This window comes from Topomyia yanbarensis, chromosome 2 (genome assembly GCF_030247195.1).
Source record: "Topomyia yanbarensis strain Yona2022 chromosome 2, ASM3024719v1, whole genome shotgun sequence".
Classification (NCBI taxonomy): domain Eukaryota; kingdom Metazoa; phylum Arthropoda; class Insecta; order Diptera; family Culicidae; genus Topomyia; species Topomyia yanbarensis.
In genome coordinates this window covers 157,398,507-157,420,171 of record NC_080671.1, presented here as the reverse complement: position 1 = coordinate 157,420,171, position 21,665 = coordinate 157,398,507, and the positions used below count along the sequence as shown (strand labels likewise).

General features: G+C 40.8%; 1 protein-coding gene across 1 annotated transcript in view; it reads right to left on the bottom strand.

Annotated features, from left to right (window-relative positions):
• The window catches only part of LOC131681859 (uncharacterized), a 75,568-nt gene that overhangs the window by 32,827 nt on the left and 21,076 nt on the right, over window positions 1-21,665 (bottom strand). Inside the window, exons 3-8 of the mRNA XM_058962923.1 lie at window positions 18,163-18,207; window positions 17,492-18,102; window positions 17,392-17,436; window positions 16,931-17,334; window positions 2,458-2,592; window positions 34-2,401 (exon numbers count right to left, since the gene is read on the bottom strand). Of these exons, the coding sequence (XP_058818906.1) occupies window positions 34-2,401; window positions 2,458-2,592; window positions 16,931-17,334; window positions 17,392-17,436; window positions 17,492-18,102; window positions 18,163-18,207 (3,608 nt within the window). The remainder of the gene's footprint in view (window positions 1-33; window positions 2,402-2,457; window positions 2,593-16,930; window positions 17,335-17,391; window positions 17,437-17,491; window positions 18,103-18,162; window positions 18,208-21,665) is intronic.

Below are 21,665 nucleotides of genomic sequence, written 5' to 3'. Positions count from 1 at the left end.
TATTTTGCGATGCATTTGAATTTTCCCACTTACCCTGTATTCCATTGAAAATTTGGTTGTTATAGATGCCTGTGTTTGCTGGATAAAACCAATAACTTTTGTTTGAACCCGCTTCGTTTCGAATTGTAGACTTAAATCCCACTGTTTGATACCTTTCTTGTCAGTCATCTTGATCTGTCCTGCCATACCAGCAATTCTTTCATTGTTTACCGATAGAAACAGTGATGGACTGTAAACCATGCCGTATTTTATTTCTGTTTTATTGTAACCCATTTCCAACGCCAAGTACTTTCGATCATTCACATTCAATGACATATCCAACCTTCTCTGGTTGTGATTATTCGTGTAGATACCAACAGCAGAGTGTGAGATCTCACCATTTCGGAATCCCATCGAAATACTGTATCCTTCCATGTCAGCTGTGATGTTAGCGATAAAAATTCGAGGAATTTGAGAGTTAGGTGTTTCAAAAATAAGTGATCCCGTCGAGGTGTTTTCGTGTCTGTCCCAGGCGTATTGGAAGAGGAAAACTTTAGCGGTCGGGTCGGCTTTCTGCAAGCTTATATCCATGTGCACTGGCCCGCTTAGTATCAAACTAGGAACTTGATCGTTATTGCTAACATCTGGCAAACTGTAGTCGGCACATAGTTTTAATCCTATCGCCCGATCTACTACTGGCCAGGTGCATGTCGAATTCGTGTAACGACTTTCTATGCCCTTCTGCCGGATTTCTCTGGAATCATCGAATACTAACATTTCCGACCGTACGCTGAATATCTCGTTGTGATCCTGCGGTAGACTAAATTGAAGTGACACCAGTCGATCTCCACGAATTTTTCCTTTAGCTTCAAGGGCTGAACTAGAGTACAAGTTACTTTTCACTTTAACTCCGGTAGCTGCATGGATGAAATCTGTTTTCATAGTTGCCGTTATGTCCGCGGAAATACTAGGTTTGATCTTTCCTTCTACATCTACAAAACGCGTAGATTCCCAGAAATCGACTGCCTTGAAAGATCCAGACATTCGTAGATCGACAGATGAAGCTCCAATTACACTGAGTGCCAATGGAAGACCAGTGCTCAGAGGTACGTCATACGACGTATCCAAAAACACTCCAGATCTAGTGTACGATACTTCTTTGCCAGAAAGCAACGTTTTCAGCATGTTTAGTGGGTTTATTTTCTCGGCAGCCATCAATGTTTCAGCGAATCCCTCAATCGTATAGTACTTAAGATCGTTACCGAATATTTTGATGCCCAACGAAGCATGAGGATCCTTGAAGTCTGATTTCATTTTGTATCCCATAGTGTCAATTTGCTCATGAATATCCCTCGAAATTACCGCTGGACTGCGTACTTCCTGTCGTTTGATTCGTGGCAGTCGCTCGTGCACTATACTGCTATTGGAATACCGCTTAACTCGAAACTGACTAATGGGATCATATCCAACCTGATCCTCTTCTTCGGACTCCGAACTGAACAATGACGTCACAGCAGACGCATATTCTTTTACCTTTTTTGTATTCAATGGTCCGGTTGGCCCAAAGATGGACTCGACCAAGTATTCAAACCCTTCGGCTCGAGCATTCAACTCCAAAAAATTTATTGATTCGCCAAATAGATCGGCCGTTAAATTCAGGGACCCAGTTCTGGGTAGATATGAATCGGCACTGAATATAACATTAGCATCTGTGGTCACACCGAAGTTGTACTCATCGAAAAACAGTGTTTGTTCATAGTTTCTAGAAAACTTTCGTATATCCATGCGGAATTTCTTACCGAGATCATTGTCTGCTAGCAAACCTTGAGCTTCTACCCGAACTGGAGATGCACTGCGAGCTAAATTCGTTAGGTGAGACCAGACGTACGAGCCGACCTGATTTACTTCCTCAATCTTCAACACGTGTTTGATCAATTTGACTGAAAGATAATCCGGACATCGCATTGCTTGTTGGTATGCTGCAACACGGATTTCAACATCGTTTTCGAAATCTGAATATAATTTCAGAAAATAATCTTTCGTTCTTGCACAGTCGTGTCTCCTGAAAGCGTAAACTGCCTGTAGACGTATCTCCGTAGGTAGCTCCGAATTTTCGATTATTTCGCGTAGCTCATGGTAAAATGCTACGTTGATAACTCCGGCGTTACCTAAGCCTTTTAACAAAATAATTATGTTTTCTCGTTGCTTTCGCGATTTAACCGATTCACTTTGGATTCTTTCCAGGAGATCGTTTTCCAGGAACTGGACAATCGCTTGCACCATATCATTGCTACCACAGTCGGCATAGATGGTACAGAACGTATGTACTACTGATGTGGCCGATAGAGTGTAGCTCTTTTCTGCTTTGCGTTTACCATATTCGATCAGCTCCAACATTGCTTCCAGTACTTCCTCGTTGGGGCTGAAACAAGCTTAGTTATATGTAGTTGACTATCGAACTTAAACTGAGCAGCCTACCGTGTGAGATATGCAAATGATTCCATCCATTTCTTTGCAAGATCGGCTGGGATTTGCTCTTTGACTATTTGATCTTTCATTAGTGTTACCGAAGCTGGACTGCCAATGTAAGGAAGGCTTTCCAATACGTGATTTCTAAGGAAATGGAAATAAATTTCATTAATACATAACGGTCTGGTTTCTGCTTATTTCTAGTGCGATGAGTACGTCCTTTATGAAAAGCATAATATTACACCCTTTTTATTAAGCATAGGGGAATGTGGTCCGTTGTCGGCACTCCAGTTGCACAATTTATGGGCATAATCATACCAATGAAAAGCTAGAAGCCATAGCTAATCATTGATGAAAGAATTTAATTTATTATGTCAACATAAAACAATCCATTAACAAATTTGTAAAATGATAATTTTTTACCATTCAGAAAAATGTGGTTGGTTGTCGGCACCCTCAGAAAATTTACTAAAAATAGAAAATAATGAATGAAATCTTCATGAAAAGAAAATTTATTCATTTCAACAACCAACAAAGCCATTTTGAACATTATTCTTCATCAGAACCACAGTATGTGTAAGTGAAAAACTGATGCGAATATTACGCACTTCAAATGCACTGACGGATCGCATTCACTGCAATTGAGTGAGTTTCAGGCAGTCCATTTCTCGACAAACATATGATTACAGTTTAATATACAACTGTAAAAATTCACTTTGAAAGGAAATTTCGGACAAACCACAGTTCACAGAAGTTAATGAAAGAGCAAACTTTTCTCTTTTGTTTACTATCAACAGCTGTAATTGTAGAGTAACGGTTTGTCCGGAATTTCCTTTCAACGAGAAATTTGACAGTTGGATTTTGGCCGTAATCATATGTTTATCGAGATTTCCTTGACGAAAGCTTCAGACAAATCAGATAGAAGTCCAAGCTGGCATGTAGCCAAAGGGGGGGGGGGGAAGTCTACAGGGTAACCTCGCTCCCCTACCAAATTTACTGAAAAAAATTATAAATTAACACAAATAAAAAAATCAAATAATTCTAAACAAGCGTGTATCTCGGCAATAGTTTTGCGTATCGTGGATAGCCTAGGAAATGTTAGACCAAATTGATGTGAATATGATGTAAAATAAGTTTGATAGAAGACTGAGCATCATTCGTTTTTGAGCTCTCGGTCGAGACACAACATTTAAGTGCTTTGTTTTCAGTCCGTGCAGTGAATAGCGACAAAGAAAGTGCTAATCCGTGTTCAAGGTTATCTGGCCAGTTCGGTTCGGTCCACAGTTCGCGTGTGAGGATTAAACAATAGCCAGCTGTGTAAGCTGGATCGATTCGTCGTTGGACACCAGATGAAAGATAAGTGGTTTTTATCTTTCATAACACATTTATAGCTTTCTTCCGTCTGCGCGGGCGCTGACCCCGTGCGTTGACGTTTCCGATGGTTCCCTCTCCGGATGGTCAAATGGAGGTTGAATCGGGCTCACTTCCTAAGGCCTCCCCCCCGGCCCAAATGCTACCCAGAACTCTCAACTGGTCCATTTGTGGTCTTCTTTCGGCCCAAGACTAAATCGCTAATTCTTCTTCAGATTTCTAAAGACCTGACAAAACGGTTCTTGGCTGTGACAGAAATTTCGAAGGTCCGCTCGGACAAGATAAGGGACCATCCATAAATTACGTAGCATTTTTAAAATCACTCAAAAATCAACTCAACCCCTTTCCCCCATCGTAGCATTTCGTAACAAACCTCTGAAATTACTTAGCTTGACGGTAATCCTTCCCTTCCCCCTTGCGCCGTAAAAAAATTAAAAAATATAAGGAACGATGTTAGTTTTATGAAACTGGTAAGTTTGTCGTGACATTAGATCAACCCCCATTCCCCTTTAAAAAAAGCTACGTAGCATAACATGATCCCCTACCCCGCTGTTGTCACACATCATCACAAAATACAAAACTTTCCTCTCCCCCATATAATGCTACGTCATTTATGAATGGTCCCTAAGGGTTTTGTTAGCCAACTCAAAGCAGGCAAGCGATATTACTTGCTTTGAGTACTTTACGCGAGATTATAACCTGTATATTCCAGCTGTAAAGGTACAGTCTCAAGGCGTCGTCACTGATGAGAGTTTGACGTGCGAGGATCTGCTGCAGTACGGGGTTGGCCGTTTTAGAGACCGCTTACTTCAGCCAGTGAAAATATTTGAGTGCAAGCTTCTAATTTTCCGATCTGTTTGCTTCACATCCTTGCTCTCACTTGAGTACTATGGCTTTAATTTTCATAACTTTCCCTACCCAGTAATCTCTATCTAATTGAATGTCGTTAAAATCTAAAAATTTCTGTTGGATTAATTTTGTTTTAATAATTTATTAAACTTATATGAAATTTCAGCATTTTCGAAAAATCCACAATTTTTATCGATACCCCCCCCCATTAAACCAAATTTCTGGCTACGCCACTGAATAGTTATGTTCTAATATCTTTAAAATGATTCTGGGTCGAAGCTAAAATAAATAAGTATGTAGATAAGTTGGATTGGAAATGAAGAAAATTTAAAAAAAAAATGTCAAGTTAGTGGCTATATATGATTTACATTTGGGTACTGAATTAAATGACGTAATAAAATTTCGTATACAAGGATTTGTTCTTAAATTATAAACTTTATTAGCGAAGAAAAGTAAAAAAATGCTTGAAAACATATATTACGGTCAGTATCACATAGCTTCGAAACCATCAGCTTTGGAGGATTAAGATTCTCAAAGGATTTCGCAACGCAAAACATGTTCTTTTAAAATTATGTTAACGAATAATTTATAGCACGCTACAAGTGCAATTTAATTTTTATCAGTGGTTATAAAACTATCATAAAACCACGGTTGTTACTAGGGTAGGTGTATTCAGTAAAATTTTCGAGAATTTTATTACAAATAACATGACTGAAGACATGATTGCTCCATATATTCAGGGTATTGAGATATATTAGGATGTTTACAAAAGTGAACCTTCAAAACAAATTATTCTGATGTTACTGTATATTATCAATCTCTTCTCCTGATGAACAATAAAATAAACATTTTATCCAAGCCATGTGTCTGAAGCTTACAGTAATATTGAAGAAAACTGAATTTAAGAATAATTTCATAAATATCTTTTAATATCTCGACATACTCCAAACATAGAGCTTTCACATCTTCAATAAAGATGTTTTAAGTTAAATTCCCAATAACTTTGCTAAAGACACCAAGTCTCTTACACATTTTTTGAATAGTTGATTTTCCATGATTATTCCTAGGAGGATTTATCACTAAAAGTATTATATCAGAAGATGTTTTTTGTTGGGAGAACTGTTACTAAATTTTCACTTAAATGCTTTATATACCGATCACTCTAAGGTCACGTTGTCCTTTGCTATAGCGAGAAGTCGTCTCCAGTTCACACTGTCCACGACTGTTTGTCGCCTCGCAGGGCACGAAGACTCCTCAGATCTCCTTCATCTTGGCCGATCTCTCCTCCTGTCGATTTACTTTCTAGAACCATTTTCCCGAGTTGTTCTCCATTCTGACGACATACCCAGCCCAACGCAGCTGCCCAAATTTCGCTGAGCGGCGGTTCTCCAAGCTACTGTTGCAATTCGTTGTTCATACACCGTTTCCACATTCCGTCTTTCATATGCATCCCATCGTAGATCGTTCTCAAAACTTTCCATTCGAAAACACTGAGAACGCGTTGGTCTTCCGGCCTCCAGTATACTGCAGGTTTCTTGCCCGTAGAGGACAACCGGTCTAATGAGCAATTTGTAGAAAGTTAACTTGATGCGGTGTCGTACATTCTTCGATCGAAGAGTTTTTCGAAGCCAAAAGTAACAATGTTCACCTGCAAGAATACGTTTGCAAATTTCTCTGTTAGTGTCATTATTGGCGGTCATTGGTGATCCCAAATACACGAACTCACCAACCAGCCCCATATCATCGCCATCAATCGATATACTCGGTGAGAGGCGTAAACTCTTGCTCTCATGTACTATGCCTGACGCATTTGTGACCAGTTCAATTCGCTTTACTTCAACCGCCAGTCGGATGTACGTCCCCACCATCGTCTCAAGAGAGTGTGCCACAATATTGGCGTTACCGGCGAAGCTATAAAACTGAACAGACTTCTGGAAACTCGTGTCAATCCTCGCTCTTATTATCACACCTTGCCGTAGCCCTTTCCGAATTTCAAAAAACTTGAAATTATTTCTAATACTCGTCACACATTACTAGGTCTATTGTCGTTTGTCCTGAAATCCGTATTTGAGCATTATATGCCAATTTTCTCAACGAACCTGCTTGCTAACGGTGATTGGCGACGACAAAGAATTTCGGAGAACACCTTCAGCAATGTGATTGCTCGGTATCTAGCTACAGTAACCCCGATTAACACCCTTTTTATAGCTGGGATATACTACTTCCTCCATCCAATCCTCCGGTAAAATCGGTTTCTTCCAGAGCTTCAAAACCACCCAGTGGAGTGCTCTAACCAATGCCTCTCTTCCGTGTTTGAGCAGCTCACATGGCAGTTGATCAGTGCCAGCGGCTAAATACGGAGCTGGGAATCTGTCGTTGGCTGCGCATACCCAGGCTGATTCTTGCGGTACTCTCGTCGTCTACTGCTTTTTCGATGTCATAATACACTTACCGATCAGCTCATACTCGGTCGTGCGAAGGCCTCGTAGAATTTTCGTAACTCTGTACAGATGCTCCATCGCCTCAGCTTCCCGATCTTCCTGTAGGCGATTGCGAGTCTATATTCGCACTGCGGAAGGTGCGAACATTTGTGATGTCGAAAAAGAAATTTTCGTTCATTAGAACGTTGTCGATTTGGTTCTCAGTTTGTTAATCAGGTGATCTCAAGGGTGGTGTTCATGTCGCTAATGAGCACTTCGCATTCTTCCGCGGGTTCCAAATGCGCGTTAAATGCATCTTTCTCGTTCTCGGGTCTCGCTTCGTGAGGGCAGTGCACGTTTGACGATGCTTTAGCTGTAGAAATTTCCTTTGATCCACACACATCCTTTTGCTGGTCGTCTGCTACTTGATTACGTGCACTGATAATATCAATTCGTAAATATAAATTCGAATTCATTCGTCGTTTTCTGCAACGAAGTATTTTCGTGCATTCTAAATAATAGGTGTCGTTCATTTTATGAACAAGAATAGCCGATTGCTGAACGAAGCTTTCGTAAATTTTACACATTTAATATACACTGCACGAATGTTATCTTTGATAACGACATTATTTTTCGTGAATGAGACGAAATGTTTTGCTTATTTTATTAAACGTTTGTGTATATTACGAACGATTCATTTCGTTTATCTTCGAAAAGTTTGCGTATTTATTAGCCGCTTGTTGTTTTCAGTCGATCTTTTGGGATCGATGTTTGACAACATCGATTTTTTTAATTTAAAAAAATCGATGGGCCAAATTGATTTTATTGCAGTACCAAGAAATGTCCGCTTGATGAACAAAAGTTTTCGTAAATTTTACATATATAGTGTACATTGCAGGAATGTTATCGTTGATAGCGACATTATTTTTCGTAAATGAAACGAAATGTTTTGTTTATTTTAATAAACGTTTATGTATATTACAAACGATTTCGTTGGTCGCATTCGATCTTTTAGGATCGATGTTTGACAGCACCGATTTTTTTTTTAATTAAAGGGATCGATCTGGAAAATTCGATTCTATTTCAACCTGCTCATCATTATTGAAGACTAGAAAGATTGTGATGTGAAGAAATGGCCGCTTGATGAACGAAAGTTTTCGTAAATTTTATTTATTTAGTGTACATTGCACGAATGTTATCGTTGATAACAACATTGTTTTACGTGAATGAAACGAAATGTTTCGTTAATTTAAATAAACGTTTATGTAAATTAGGATCGATTTCCTTGGTTGCACGAATTCTTTTCGTTCATCTTAGGAAAGTTCTCGTATTTATTATCCTCTTATTTTTTCATTCGATCTTTTGGGATCGATGTTTGACAACACCGATTCTTTTTTATTTAATTAAAGAAACAGATCAAGCAAAATCGACTTTATTGTGGTATGAAGAAATGGCCGCTGGATAAACGAAAGTTTTCGTAAATTTTACTTTTTTTTTTTCAATTTGTTTATTTGATAAGGCACGTATGCGTTAGCTTAAAGGTGCCATTTTTTCATTGTTTTACATTTTGAATTTCTTAAAACTAGGGGGATACACATTTCAATATTATTTTGTTTTATATAATAAAACTAAAAAAAAACTACAGCTAACTTATACATATAAAAGAGGGTATAGTATAATATTCGTAAGATTTGGGGGACGGGTCATTTGTGTGTTCTTTGTATAGTAATTCACTTTATGATTTTTAGAAGGGAGATTGTAGAAAAAATAATTATTAACTAAGCGGAACATTTTACAAGCTTATTAACTAGAGATAACTAGAAAGAGTGGTTCAAGATTAAGGGGAATTAATTAGGACTATTTTAAAGTAGTGGTACTGTTGTGCATTTCTTAACGAGATTAAATATTGTTCAACTAAAACTAGAAGATAGGGGGGCACATAAATTTTGGGAAGATATTCAAGGGGAGAAGGGGGTGAAGTCATACATCTGTGTATCAGAGACATGGGAGGGTGGGTGGACAAGGCTGAAGGGGGGGGGGTGAGATATAAACTTTCAGTTTCCGGCATCAGGAATTAACGGCCAGGATTACAGATTCGAATGGATTGATCAACTAACACTAGAAGATAGGGGGCACATAAGTTTTGGGAAGATATTCAAGGGGAGAAGGGGGTGAAAACATACATCTGTGTATCAGAGACATGGGAGAGAGGGTGGACAAGACTGAACGGGGGGGGGGGGGGATATAAACTTCAGTTTCCGGCATCAGGAATCAACGGCCAGGATTACAGATTTCGAACGGATGTATCAAGTATTGGGACGCCGGGCGGTTTTCCTCGAGCCGGCAGAGGTTCCTCCAGACGATTTCGTAGTACGGCTCAGATACGGATCGGGAACACACCGCGCTGCGCGTGTGATGTTGTACTGTAGATCTCGTGTTGTTGGTTCAATCGACAGATGTTTTGTCTCGTCTTGGAGTCGTATCAAACCATCGTTGGGGTACGGTAGGCGGAAGAGGGCACTTCTGGGAATGATAAGAGAAAAGATAGGGGCATTTAAATTTGGATATTGATGGTTTTGAGGAACGTGTATATAAGGGACATGTAGAGAATATCGCGGCTTGCTAGTACATCTCGAACCGGGACATTGGGTGATCTTCCTCGGGCCCGAAGGGAATCGAATAGTTGAGATCTGGCAGAACAGTACTCGGCGCATGCCCAGACAACATGTTCGATTTCGTGATAACCGTTGCCACAAGCGCAGATACCGCTATCCACGAGCCCAATACGCCGGAGATGTGCGTCCAGCGTGTAGTGATTGGACATGAGCCGAGACATCACGCGAATGAAATCCCGACCCACATCCATCCCTCTGAACCAAGGTTTCGTCGATACCTTAGGGATTATCGAATGTAGCCACCTTCCCAGTTCACCATTGCTCCATGATGTTTGCTAACTTTCGAGGGTTCTCTGATGAGTAATACTGAAAAATTCGCTGAAGCTAATTGGTCTTTCATATATGTCACCTTGTAAAGCGCCCGCCTTAGCTAAAGAGTCCGCTTCTTCATTACCTGGAATGGAGCAGTGCGAGGGAACCCAAACTAAGGTAATCTTGTACGATCTTACAGACAAAGCACGCAGGCGCTCCCAGATTTTCCCCAGAAAATATAGAATGTGCTTTCTAGGTTTCATTGAACGGAGAGCCTCGATTGAGCTGAGGCTATCCGAGACAATAAAGTAATGATCGGTGGGCAAAGTATCAATGATCCCAAGGGTATACTGAATAGCAGCAAGTTCTGCGACGTAAACTGAAGCAGGATCATTGAGTTTGAATGAGGCGGTGAGGTTTTGATTGAATATACCGAAGCCAGTGGAGCCGTCGAGGCTTGACCCGTCGGTGTAAAACATCTTGTTGCAGTCGACTTCTCGAAATTTACTATGAAAGATGCTTGGGATCACTTGCGGGCGTATGTGATCCGGGATTCCACGAATCTCGTCTTTCATGGATGTGTCAAAGAAAACAGTTGAATCAGAAGCATGAAAGAGATTGACACGGTTGGGATAGTATGAAGAAGGATTGATATTTTGTGCCATGTAATCGAAGTACAAGGACATAAATCGGGTTTGAGAATTGAGCTCGATAAGCCTTTCGAAATTTGCAATTACTAACGGGTTCAAGATATCGCATCGGATGAGCAATCGATAGGAGAGTTCCCAGAATCGATTTTTCAGCGGAAGGACGCCCGCCAGCACTTCTAAACTCATCGTATGTGTCGAGTGCATACAACCCAAAGCAATACGCAAACAACAATATTGGATTCGCTCTAGTTTGATGAAATGTATGTTCGCAGCGGAGCGGAAACAGAAACTCCCGTACTCCATCACCGACAATATTGTTGTTTGGTACAGCCTGATCAGGTCTCCTGGGTGGGCACCCCACCATGTTCCGGTTATTGTACGGAGAAAGTTGATCCTTTGCTGGCACTTCTGTTTCAGATACCTAATGTGACATCCCCAGGTTCCTTTAGAGTCGAACCAGACCCCGAGATATTTGAAAGTTGAAACCTGAGCAATAGTTTGACCCATTAATTGAAGCTGTAGTTGCGCTGGTTCACGCTTCCTTGAAAATACGACTAGCTCAGTTTTCTCCGTGGAGAACTCGATACCTAGCTGGAGGGCCCAAGCAGACAAATTGTCCAAGGTATCTTGCAATGGTCCTTGCAGATCGACGGCTTTGGGACCTGTAATAGAGACCACACCGTCATCTGCAAGCTGCCTTAGCGTGCAGGAATTGACAAGACATTCGTCAATGTCATTCACGTAAAAGTTATAGAGAAGGGGGCTTAGACATGAGCCCTGGGGAAGACCCATGTAGCTAATTCGTGATGTCGATAAATCACCATGCGAAAAATGCATATGTTTTTCAGACAGCAAGTTTAGCAAAAAGTTGTTTAGAGTCGGTGAAAGACCATGCTGGTGCAGCTTCTCAGAAAGAATTTTGATAGAAACTGAGTCAAAAGCCCCCTTTATATCTAGGAAAACTGATGCCATCTGCTCTTTGCTAGCATAAGCCATTTGAATTTCTGTTGAGAGCAACGCAAGACAATCGTTCGTCCCTTTGCCTTTGCGGAAACCAAATTGTGTATCTGACAGTAAGCCATTTGCTTCAACCCAATTATCGAGGCGAAACAAGATCATTTTCTCGAACAACTTTCGGATACAGGACAGCATCGCAATCGGTCGATACGAGTTGTGGTCGGAGGCTGGTTTTCCTGGTTTTTGAATGGCAATGACCTTCACTTGCCTCCAGTCATGAGGGACAATATTACCCTCAAGAAACTTATTAAATAAATTCAACAAGCGTCTCTTGGCAGAGTCTGGCCGATTCTTTAACAAGTTAAATTTGATTCTGTCTGGCCCTGGGGCTTTATTGTTACATGATAAGAGAGCAAGTGAGAACTCCACCATCGAAAACGGTGTTTCGTTCGCGTTATTGTGAGGGGACGCGGCGCGGTAGATCTTCTGTGCCGGGGCGGAATCCGGACAAACCTTCTTGGCAAAATCGAATATCCAACGGTTTGAATATTCCACGCTCTCATTGGTACTGTTTCGGTTTCGTAAGCGCCGGGCCGTACTCCAAAGAGTGCTCATCGATGTTTCTCTCGTTAGTCCGTCGACGAACCGGCGCCAGTAGCTACGTTTTTTGGCTTTTATCAAACTCTTCATGCGCGTTTCCGCCATCGCGTACTGTCGGTAGCTAGCTGGCAGCCCGTCGTCCCGGAAGGTCTTATACGCAGCGGCCTTCTCCGCGTACACGTCTGAGCACTCTTTGTCCCACCATGGATTGGGAGGACGCCCGCGTGAATTCGCGTCTGGTACGCGTTTAGTCTGAGCTTGAATCGCGGTATCGAGAATCAAGCCAGCCAGGAACCCGTACTCTTCCTCCGGAGGAAGCTCTTGTGTCGATTCTACTTTTTCGGATATCGCGGACGCGTAGCTCTTCCAATCAATATTTCGTGTGAGGTCATACGAAACATTGATTGTATTCGGTGGCCCTGAACCGTTAGCAATATTAATTACGATTGGCAGATGGTCGCTGCCGTGGGGATCAGAGACTACCTTCCACATGCAATCTAACCGCAGCGATGTCGAGCAGAGGGACAGATCTAAGGCGCTCGGTCGCGCTGGAGGGACAGGAATCCGTGTCATTTCACCCGTATTCAAAATAGTCATATTGAAGTTGTCGCAAAGCTCATGGAGTAGGGTAGATCGATTATCGTCATGAAGGCAACCCCATGCCGTGCCGTGGGAGTTAAAGTCACCTAAAACTAGCCTCGGTGCGGGGAGGAGTTCCGCAATATCGCAAAGCCGTCGGTGGCTAACTGAGGCTCTAGGGGGGATGTAGGTGGAAGCAATGCAAAGTTCTTTGCCTTTAATTCTGGTTTGGCAAGCGACAACTTCAATGCCTGGTGTCGAGGGGAGGTCGATCCGATTGAAAGAATAGCACTTTTTGATCCCCAAAAGTACTCCTCCGTAAGAGTCTTCTCGATCCAAGCGAATAATATTAAAATCGTGGAAGTGTAGGGTTATTTCTGAAGTGAGCCATGTCTCGCATAGGGCAAATGCATCGCATTTCAAATTATTTAGTAAGATTTTAAACGAATCGATTTTCGGGATAATGCTTCTGCAATTCCACTGTAGAACAGTGATTAAATCCTTGACCTCGTTCGATGAATTAGCCATCGAAGGATACAATCGCTGAAAGGAGGGGCCATTTCGCAGTGAACTGCATCAAGAATGTTTTTACTGCGGGGAGAAAGCTTATCAAGATACTTTTAAGGGGGTCAGAAATGTTTAACGCTGTAAGAATACGGTCCACAATGTCAGAGAAATTTATTAAGCCAGCACTGTTTTCTTTCTCTGGCTGAGATATGGGAACACTTGGGGTTTTTGATGTTCCTGGAAGTGCTGGGAACTCCTTTTCTGAGCTCAGGTTACTGAGACCGGGAGCGACTTGCTTCGGTTTTGCACCAGTACTTCCTTGAGTAGTTATTTTAGGGGGACCATGAAGAGACACCTTCTGGCCTTTACGACGAAGCTTGGAAGAGGAAATGTTCTTCCTTTTTCTACTACTTCTAGGCACAGCAGAAGATGTTCCCTCCTGGGGTTCATCACAGTCGCCTTCGTCAGTAGACAAGTTGGTAAAGATGTTCGTAGAGACAGGTGGCGTAGCTATCTTAAGCATTTCTGCAAAAGATCGCTTAGAGCGTCCCTGAAGGGAACGCTTAAGATTTTCCTCGCGCTGTTTGTACGCGGGACATGAAGGGAGATCATGTGGGTTTCCCCCACAGTAGAGGCACTTTTCGACATCTCTACCACAGGAATCATCCGCATGATTCCCACCGCATTTCCCACAGCGGGCTTTATTGCTACAATGGGAGGCTGTGTGTCCCAATTGTTTGCAATTAGTACAGTTCATGACCCGCGGCACAAAGAGGCGAACAGGTAGACGAACCTTGTCAAAAAGGAGGTAATTAGGCAGGGCAGAGCCGGCGAAGGTCACCCGATAAGAGTCTGAGTTGACGTATGTTTTCTTCCCGTCAGCTGCGACTGATGCTGAATGCAAACGTTTGCATTCCAGTATCTTCACTGGCTTAAGCATGGGGTCTTTGAAACAGCCAGTCCCATATTTTAGCAGGTCCTCGCAATTCAGACTCGAATCGGAAACGACCCCACTGACTTCAACCCTGCTAGCTGGAATATACACCCTGTACTCCCTCGTAAAGGGCTCGTATCCAGCAATATCGTTTGCCTGAGTTGAACTGTTAACCACCACCCGAAGCTTATCAGGCCGAATTTTCGATATTTCTGTCACGGCCGAATACCGATCCGTCAGAACTCGAGAAATCTGCAACAGATTCAAACACTTTTTTTTCTTTGGTCCGAAAGAAGATCACAAATGGCCCGGTGGCCGAGCTCGGATATACCTTGAGCCGGGGAGCCGATTTTATTTCGACGTCCATCTCACCTTGAGATGAACCGCCGTCAGGGGAAGTCATTTTTGCACGGGCCTATTGCCCAGTGCACGTTATTAAGACAACCAAGAAGGGGAAACGAAAACTAATACTTAGCTTGTGTATGTAACGGTATCCAGACGGCTTACTAGAAGAACACTGTTTCACTTCACTGACCGGCTAACGGTACTCAGAAACAGAAACACACAATAAGGGAAAAAATACTGAAACCTCAACTAGGCGCAGAGTGTGTAAATAACCTTGAACGCGGATTAACACTATTTGTCGCTATAGAGTGTACGGACCGATGACAAAAGACTTCTATCTCGACTGAGTGCTCGATAACGAATGATAAATTTTACTTATTTAGTGTACATTGCACGAATGTTGCCGTTGAAAACGACGTTATTTTTCGTGAATGAAACGAAATGTTTTGTTTATTTTAATAAACGTTTGTTTATATTACGAACAATCACGTTGATCGCACGGAATTCATTTCGTTCATCTAAGAGAATTTTTCATAATTATTGGCAATTTATTTTGACATTGCTCCTGCAGAGAAAAACTCAAACTTATTCATACAAACCAACGAACAGCTCGCAATGGCTCAACTGAATACGTACTGCTCCGGATTTAGGATCAACTAGAAGCAAAAGAGGTTTACGAAATCTTCCTGGAACCGGCTTCCTGAGACCGTCGTGATGATCAACAATTATCTGACGTTTAGCAATAATGATTCCATATTCTATCTCTATTGAAGCTCTTTTGACGTTGACGGTTTGACGAATGGTGCTCGTAAATATTATAAAGATATTCGTATATAACAGCGAACAATTCGTTTTCCGAATGAAGCTGTTTCGTACTAAGCCAACGAAAGTCGTTTCGTGATTTTCACGAAAAACTCGTAATAAAAAATAAAAGTGTTTCATTATATGTACGAAAAATTCTTATATTTTATGAAAATTTTCTGTACGAAACTAATTCCTAGCGATTTACGAATGCATTCTTTCAGTGCGATGCCGCATCTTGCCCAGCACTACAAAGGTGATTCCTAACTCGTTTGTTGTGCTGTCGCTCTAGTAGAATGAAGCTGCTTGATACCCGCTTTTTCCACACATTCTGCCCCGCCAAGCAAAGTTTCCACATTGCTACGGTTTTGAAGTTGCGTGTTTTCAGCTAATCGTGTAGAATTTGTTCAAACCCAGAGAAGCAAAGTTACTTGCAGTTCGATGTGCCAAGTTTCCAATCGTAGTCCTTTTTCCATTACATGGGCTTTGACCGATTATTCCGATCCGCCGTTTCTTCCTGATTCATCGTAACGTTGTGTTTTCTGTGCGGCATGTTGGTTTTGACTCACCTTCCTGTCTCGTCGAAGGACAGCCTTGCGGGGTTTCTTTGCCACCTCACGTATTCAGTTCTGCCTACGGTAAGGTTATAGCGACCATGCCCACTCGCACCTTCGATTTTGTTTTATATGTGATCATTTTTTTTCAGTAAATTTGGTGAGGAAACGGGGTTACCCTTTAGATCTCCTCTCTCCCCTCTGGCTACGTACCAGCGTGGACTTCTGTCTGATTTGTCTGAGTTTTAGTCAAAAAATGAACTACCTGAAACCCACCCAATTGCTATGATTGCTATTCGTCAGTGCAATAACAGTGCGTAATATTCCCACCAGTTTTTCACATACACATATTGAGCTCCTGATGAAGAATGATGTTCAAAATGCCTTTGATGGTAGTTGAAATGAATAAATTTTCGTTTCCCTTTTTATCCTGATAATTTTCATTCATATTTTTTCATTTTTAGTAAATTTTCTTAGGGTGCCGACAACCGACCACATGCTTGCAAATGGCAAAAATGATCATTTTACCTAATTGTTAGTAAAATTTTTCATGTTGAAATAATAAATTAAATTATTTCGCCAGTTATTCGCTAAGCCCTCTAGCTTTCCATTAGTCCCTATATTGTGCAACTGAAGTAATGTTGTGAGCAAAGAAAACAACCCTGTGCCGACAACCAACCACATTCCCCTATTTTACTTCTAGAAGGTTACTCGTTAACTGAAAGATATGAGGTCGCCATTCATTAGGAAGTTGTCTCACCTTTCTAATGAAACTAAAAGATTTAAAATTAAAAAAAATATTTCGAGCCGAACTAGCGAATTGCAGATAAAGTCCAGTAACTTTGTAACGGCTGTGATTTGATGGAATGTGTAGAACAATTTTTCTCCCATATTAGATCCTCTATCACCCCTCAAGATATTCTTAATCATGAAGCAAACACCCTGTAAAATGTGATCAATAACTATGAAAATTCAATAAATCACTTACTTTCCGTTGTCGCAAATACTTTTCGCGCGATACAGTAGCTGCGATAGAGCCGTGAATGAAAGCGCTCTCGTTGTCGACAGGAAGTTTAGAAACACATCAGGGAAGCTACGTTGAATATCCGGGAAGCCTAACCTGCAAAGATCTTTCAAGAGTTCACGGGAAGCTTTGATCTCATCGTGGCTATCCCGCACGGATGGAGTATGGTCGTAAATGAGCGTGGAACGTTTCTGAATTTCATAGTCATCATTCGTGTTGTGCTCCTCTGGTGTGTACGATTCTTCGTCTGCTAAGGCAAGTCTGCTAAAAGATTCAGTCACGGCACCTGCTCGGTCATTCGAAAACGGTACCAACTGATGCCGCTCATAGCAGATCGCTTCCTTGTAAATATAGTTATCCACTGATATCTGTAATGTAAAAAGTTTTACCTAGATGCGTTTCAAAGATTTCTCAAAAAAACATACATTACAATAGCTCGTTGAGTTTAGAATTGGCCAAGCGACGTAGTCCTGGAAATAGTTTTTGACATTAGTCGAATTTAACCAGGATCATCTTTCAGCTTACCGGTCGAAAATCGTACGGAACTGTCTGAATCAAGGAATTGGTTTTGTATCTTCTTTTGCATGAGGCGATGTCCTTCGTCTTAGTGATCAGTAAACTCGTTTCTTTTGTCCCGCTCATCGTGTACTCAACGTCGCAAACGCCAGACACGTCGGTCTCGACGGTATGAAAGTCGATATCGAATCGAGGCATGCTGTTTTGAAATGACGACAGTATACCACGTTTCAAGTTCAAGGTCCACACCGGTTCTTCCTCTTCGTGGCATATCTCGCTTACAAGACCGTCATGGAAGGCAAATCGCAGCTCGAATCGTTGCAGCTCTTCTGAGATTATATCACTCTTGGGATGCAACTCAACCTCAGGTGCAGATTCCACGTAGTCTGCTCCGTATTCAAAATCTTGCTCCTCAGATGCCGGCAACGGACGATCGCGAAGTTCGATCGAATACAACTTCATCACACCTTGGCATGGTTTGGGGAAATCGATTTCCACCGATGCGATAAGGTGTAGTTCAGAAGAATTTTCTCCACTGCCTGAGAATTCGGTCTTAACGTACATCGAGTAGTCATACTTGTATAGGCGATTGCGAAGATAGTTGAATTTCGTGTTAATCTCTGAAATCAGTAGATAGATGGAAGAAAGTTTTATCGTTGAAAAAAACCTCATTTGAATACCTTGACAATTTGGTCGCCCGCATATTCGAGGATCCTTGAGTGGGTCTGGAACAGAAAAATACAAAATTTATAGTACGCTTCAAAATTTATAGAGTTAAACGAGTGCTGAGGTCGAAATATTAAAGAAACAAAAGGTGGGAATAAATGATCTTGAATGAACATTATAAGAAAAGTATTATATGTCATAAATAGTACTTAAAAAGTAAATAGATCATAGATCATGTATTATGACGTGCCGGGGCGGATCCAGAAAAAAATTTCGGGAGGGGTCCGAAATTTCGATTTTAAACTGAACATTGTACAATTCGTAGTATGTAATACTCTTATTAAATGAATATCAGTTTTGTTAGTCAAATTTGGTTTGGAATGATTTTGTGTTTGAAACTAGTATAAAATTGAAACTCATTTAAAATTTCTCAACAAGTAAAATAATTTCGGAGGGGGTCCGGACCCCCAGGACCCTCCTCCTGGATCCGTCACTTGACGTGGGGCCCGTAGGAAATCATATAAGGGCCGATTTGTTCACCCACGCTTAACGCTTAAGCCAGGTTTAAACGTACTTGTGAACCTGGTTTTAAAGTTAAACGAGGGTGAAGAATTCGGCCCTAAAAGCGATAAGTGCTCAATGTATGCTCCAACCATATAACATGCCTATAGCCGTAAGATCCAAGGCGTACTAGCTGTTTTTAAACCACATTAACTTTTAAGCCGGCCTAAAATATTTGGCAAGCTTAAACCAAACGGTGGTGTCATTTGTATGGCTGCGTTCTTATCTGCGATACAACAACAAATTCAAGTTAAAGAAAAGAGTAAATTAGACAACATAATGAATTATTTTTCATTCCGATATTTTCTTGCATTTAAATAGCATTTTTTTCGTCATATGTTTCGTTCCATAGCGTGTGAGAAAAAATTATCAACTTGTAGCCGATATGTTTCTGAACTTAGAACTGTAATATGTTGAATAGTTGATAGTTGGCCGATGTTGTACAGAATTTTGTTGTGACATAATATTCAATGCACAAAAGAAAAATAAAATGGTATGCATATAGGTGCATGATTCCATTCAGTTTAAATATGCGCTTATCGAATTTGGGATGGTTCAGTAGCGTCTGGCTCAAATGGGGTGGTTGAACCATCGGTTGTAACTGGTGCTATGATAGTTATTTTAAACTTTGTTGTCATTTGAATTCAATATGAGTTGTGAATGTCATTCTAATTGATCACGATACCTGTTGACGTGGGCAGAATATTTATATTCGTTTCAAGCGAATTTTCACAAGTTTGGAATAAATATCGATTATAAATAAAGGTCAAATCACACTCTGCGAATTAAAATTGTACATGTTTTATCAGCGAGGCTTAGATAAAAAGTAAACAAAGATCAAACAAATAATTAAACTTTGACAGAATAATTAGTTTAAATTCACAAGTGTTATAATTCATATTTTTGTTTGCACTGTTGCAGAGAGAGAATATAGATATATTTCTGTAATGCATCAATGCAGATTGGATCGATTTTATTTGCTAACAAAATTTCTACGATTTTATGAATAAAATAATGGCTGTTCGGCCATCTATGGAAATTGTCCTTCAATGTCAGCTTCTTTCTCCGAACAGCCTAGATAAGCCGTGTAGTGTCGGTAGTGGTTGTTTCAACCGGCTAAGAATTACACTACGGACTACCTGTTCCAGTGGTAAAAATCCACCAAACAGGGAACCCCAATTCCATAGTGTCATGCGACCCGTGCTATGGGTAAAATTGTTGAGGGGGTTTAAAATATTCTCAATGGCTAACGGAGCCTGGGAAGAGTTGGGCGAACTCCCCAGTATGCTGCATTACGCAGCGGAACGTTCACTCTACGCACCGAAGTTTTTTGTTCACCGATGATCCGCTTAATTTTGCCGAATTTTTGTTGGCTGGGGGTTTGCTGAGACTCTCGGTTGATGGTAGTTCGGTGAAGTTTTGTTGAGTTTCGATTATCAAATTTTGATGTGTACAGATGAACCTGCCCAGAGGCCGTGTGGTATCCGGCCAAGAATTGAGGGTCCTGCTCCCATGTCGTAGGAGGCGACTGAAAGTAGGAGACTCTAAGTCAAGGTGTAGTTCCATGCCGAGGACTTGATGGCTGGAGGGTCTAAAACATGCCAGTCGCGCACGGAGCATTTTGGGTTTTGCCCTTACTGTGTTATGCGAATCTCTAACACAGTGGACCATTATTTTCTTCGCAAATCGTGGGAATCAAATGATCGTGTCCCATTTAAACCTGATATGGCTCGCTATATGCGTTAACATCCCAACTCGCTTGGTGTCCTCTAGTCGTTGTGCAATTTATGTTGGAAATGAAATGTACAGTTCTCTAATCAATCTCCTGCATAAACGTACAGCAACTATGAATTTATCTCGACTCATGCAGGAAGGTAAAGCTTCCATAGCATTGGTTCAAGAACCGTATTTCCATAAAGGAAACTTCTATTTTGGAAAGTTACTTAACACTGCCTTCACTGCTTACAACAAGACAGGCATGACTAACCCACGTGAAATGCCTCGTGCTTGCATTCTTGCAAATAAGGCTATTGACGCGTGTCTCATCGGAGCTCACAACTCGCGATATCTGTGTTGTCACAGTTACACTGACTGTCGGAAACGTAGACAATATATATATATATATATATATATATATATATATATATATATATATATATATATATATATATATATATATATATATATATATATATATATATATATATATATATATATATATATATATATATATATATATATATATATATATATATATATATATATATATATATATATATATATATATATATATATATATATATATATATATATATATATATATATATATATATATATATATATATATATATATATTCTTCAGCATATCTAGCGCATAACGAGTCATCTCCTTCTGATGATTTCAAAAGCGTTGTATCATATTGTAGCAGAAATGGGCTTCCGCTCATTATTGGCAGTGATGCAAATGCTCATCACATCTTTTGGGGCAGCTCAGACATCAATCTGAGAGGCTCTGAACTGATGGAGTACATAGGTAGTACTAATCTCCATATTCTGAATGTGGGAAACCGACCAACTTTTGCGAGGTCTGGGAGGGATGAGGTGTTAGACATAACACTTTGCTCTGATAGAATTTTGTATGACCTTGGAAATTGGCTGGTTCCAAATGAAACTGAACCCTCTATCCGATCATAAATATATATTTTTGATGTCACCTTCAATGTGGTGACATATCGTAATCCTAAATCTACAAACTGGGACCTCTTTTTGGAAAACTTGGCGACTAAATTTCATGGATATTTTCCAACAATTAGTCAACTAGACGACTTAGATGACGTCGTGGATACGACAAACTCATTCATATTAGCATCCTACGAAGAAGCTTGTCCACTTCGTACTGTTAAATCGACAAGGGGAACCCCTTGGTGGAGGGCTGAGCTTGAAAGAATGAAGAATG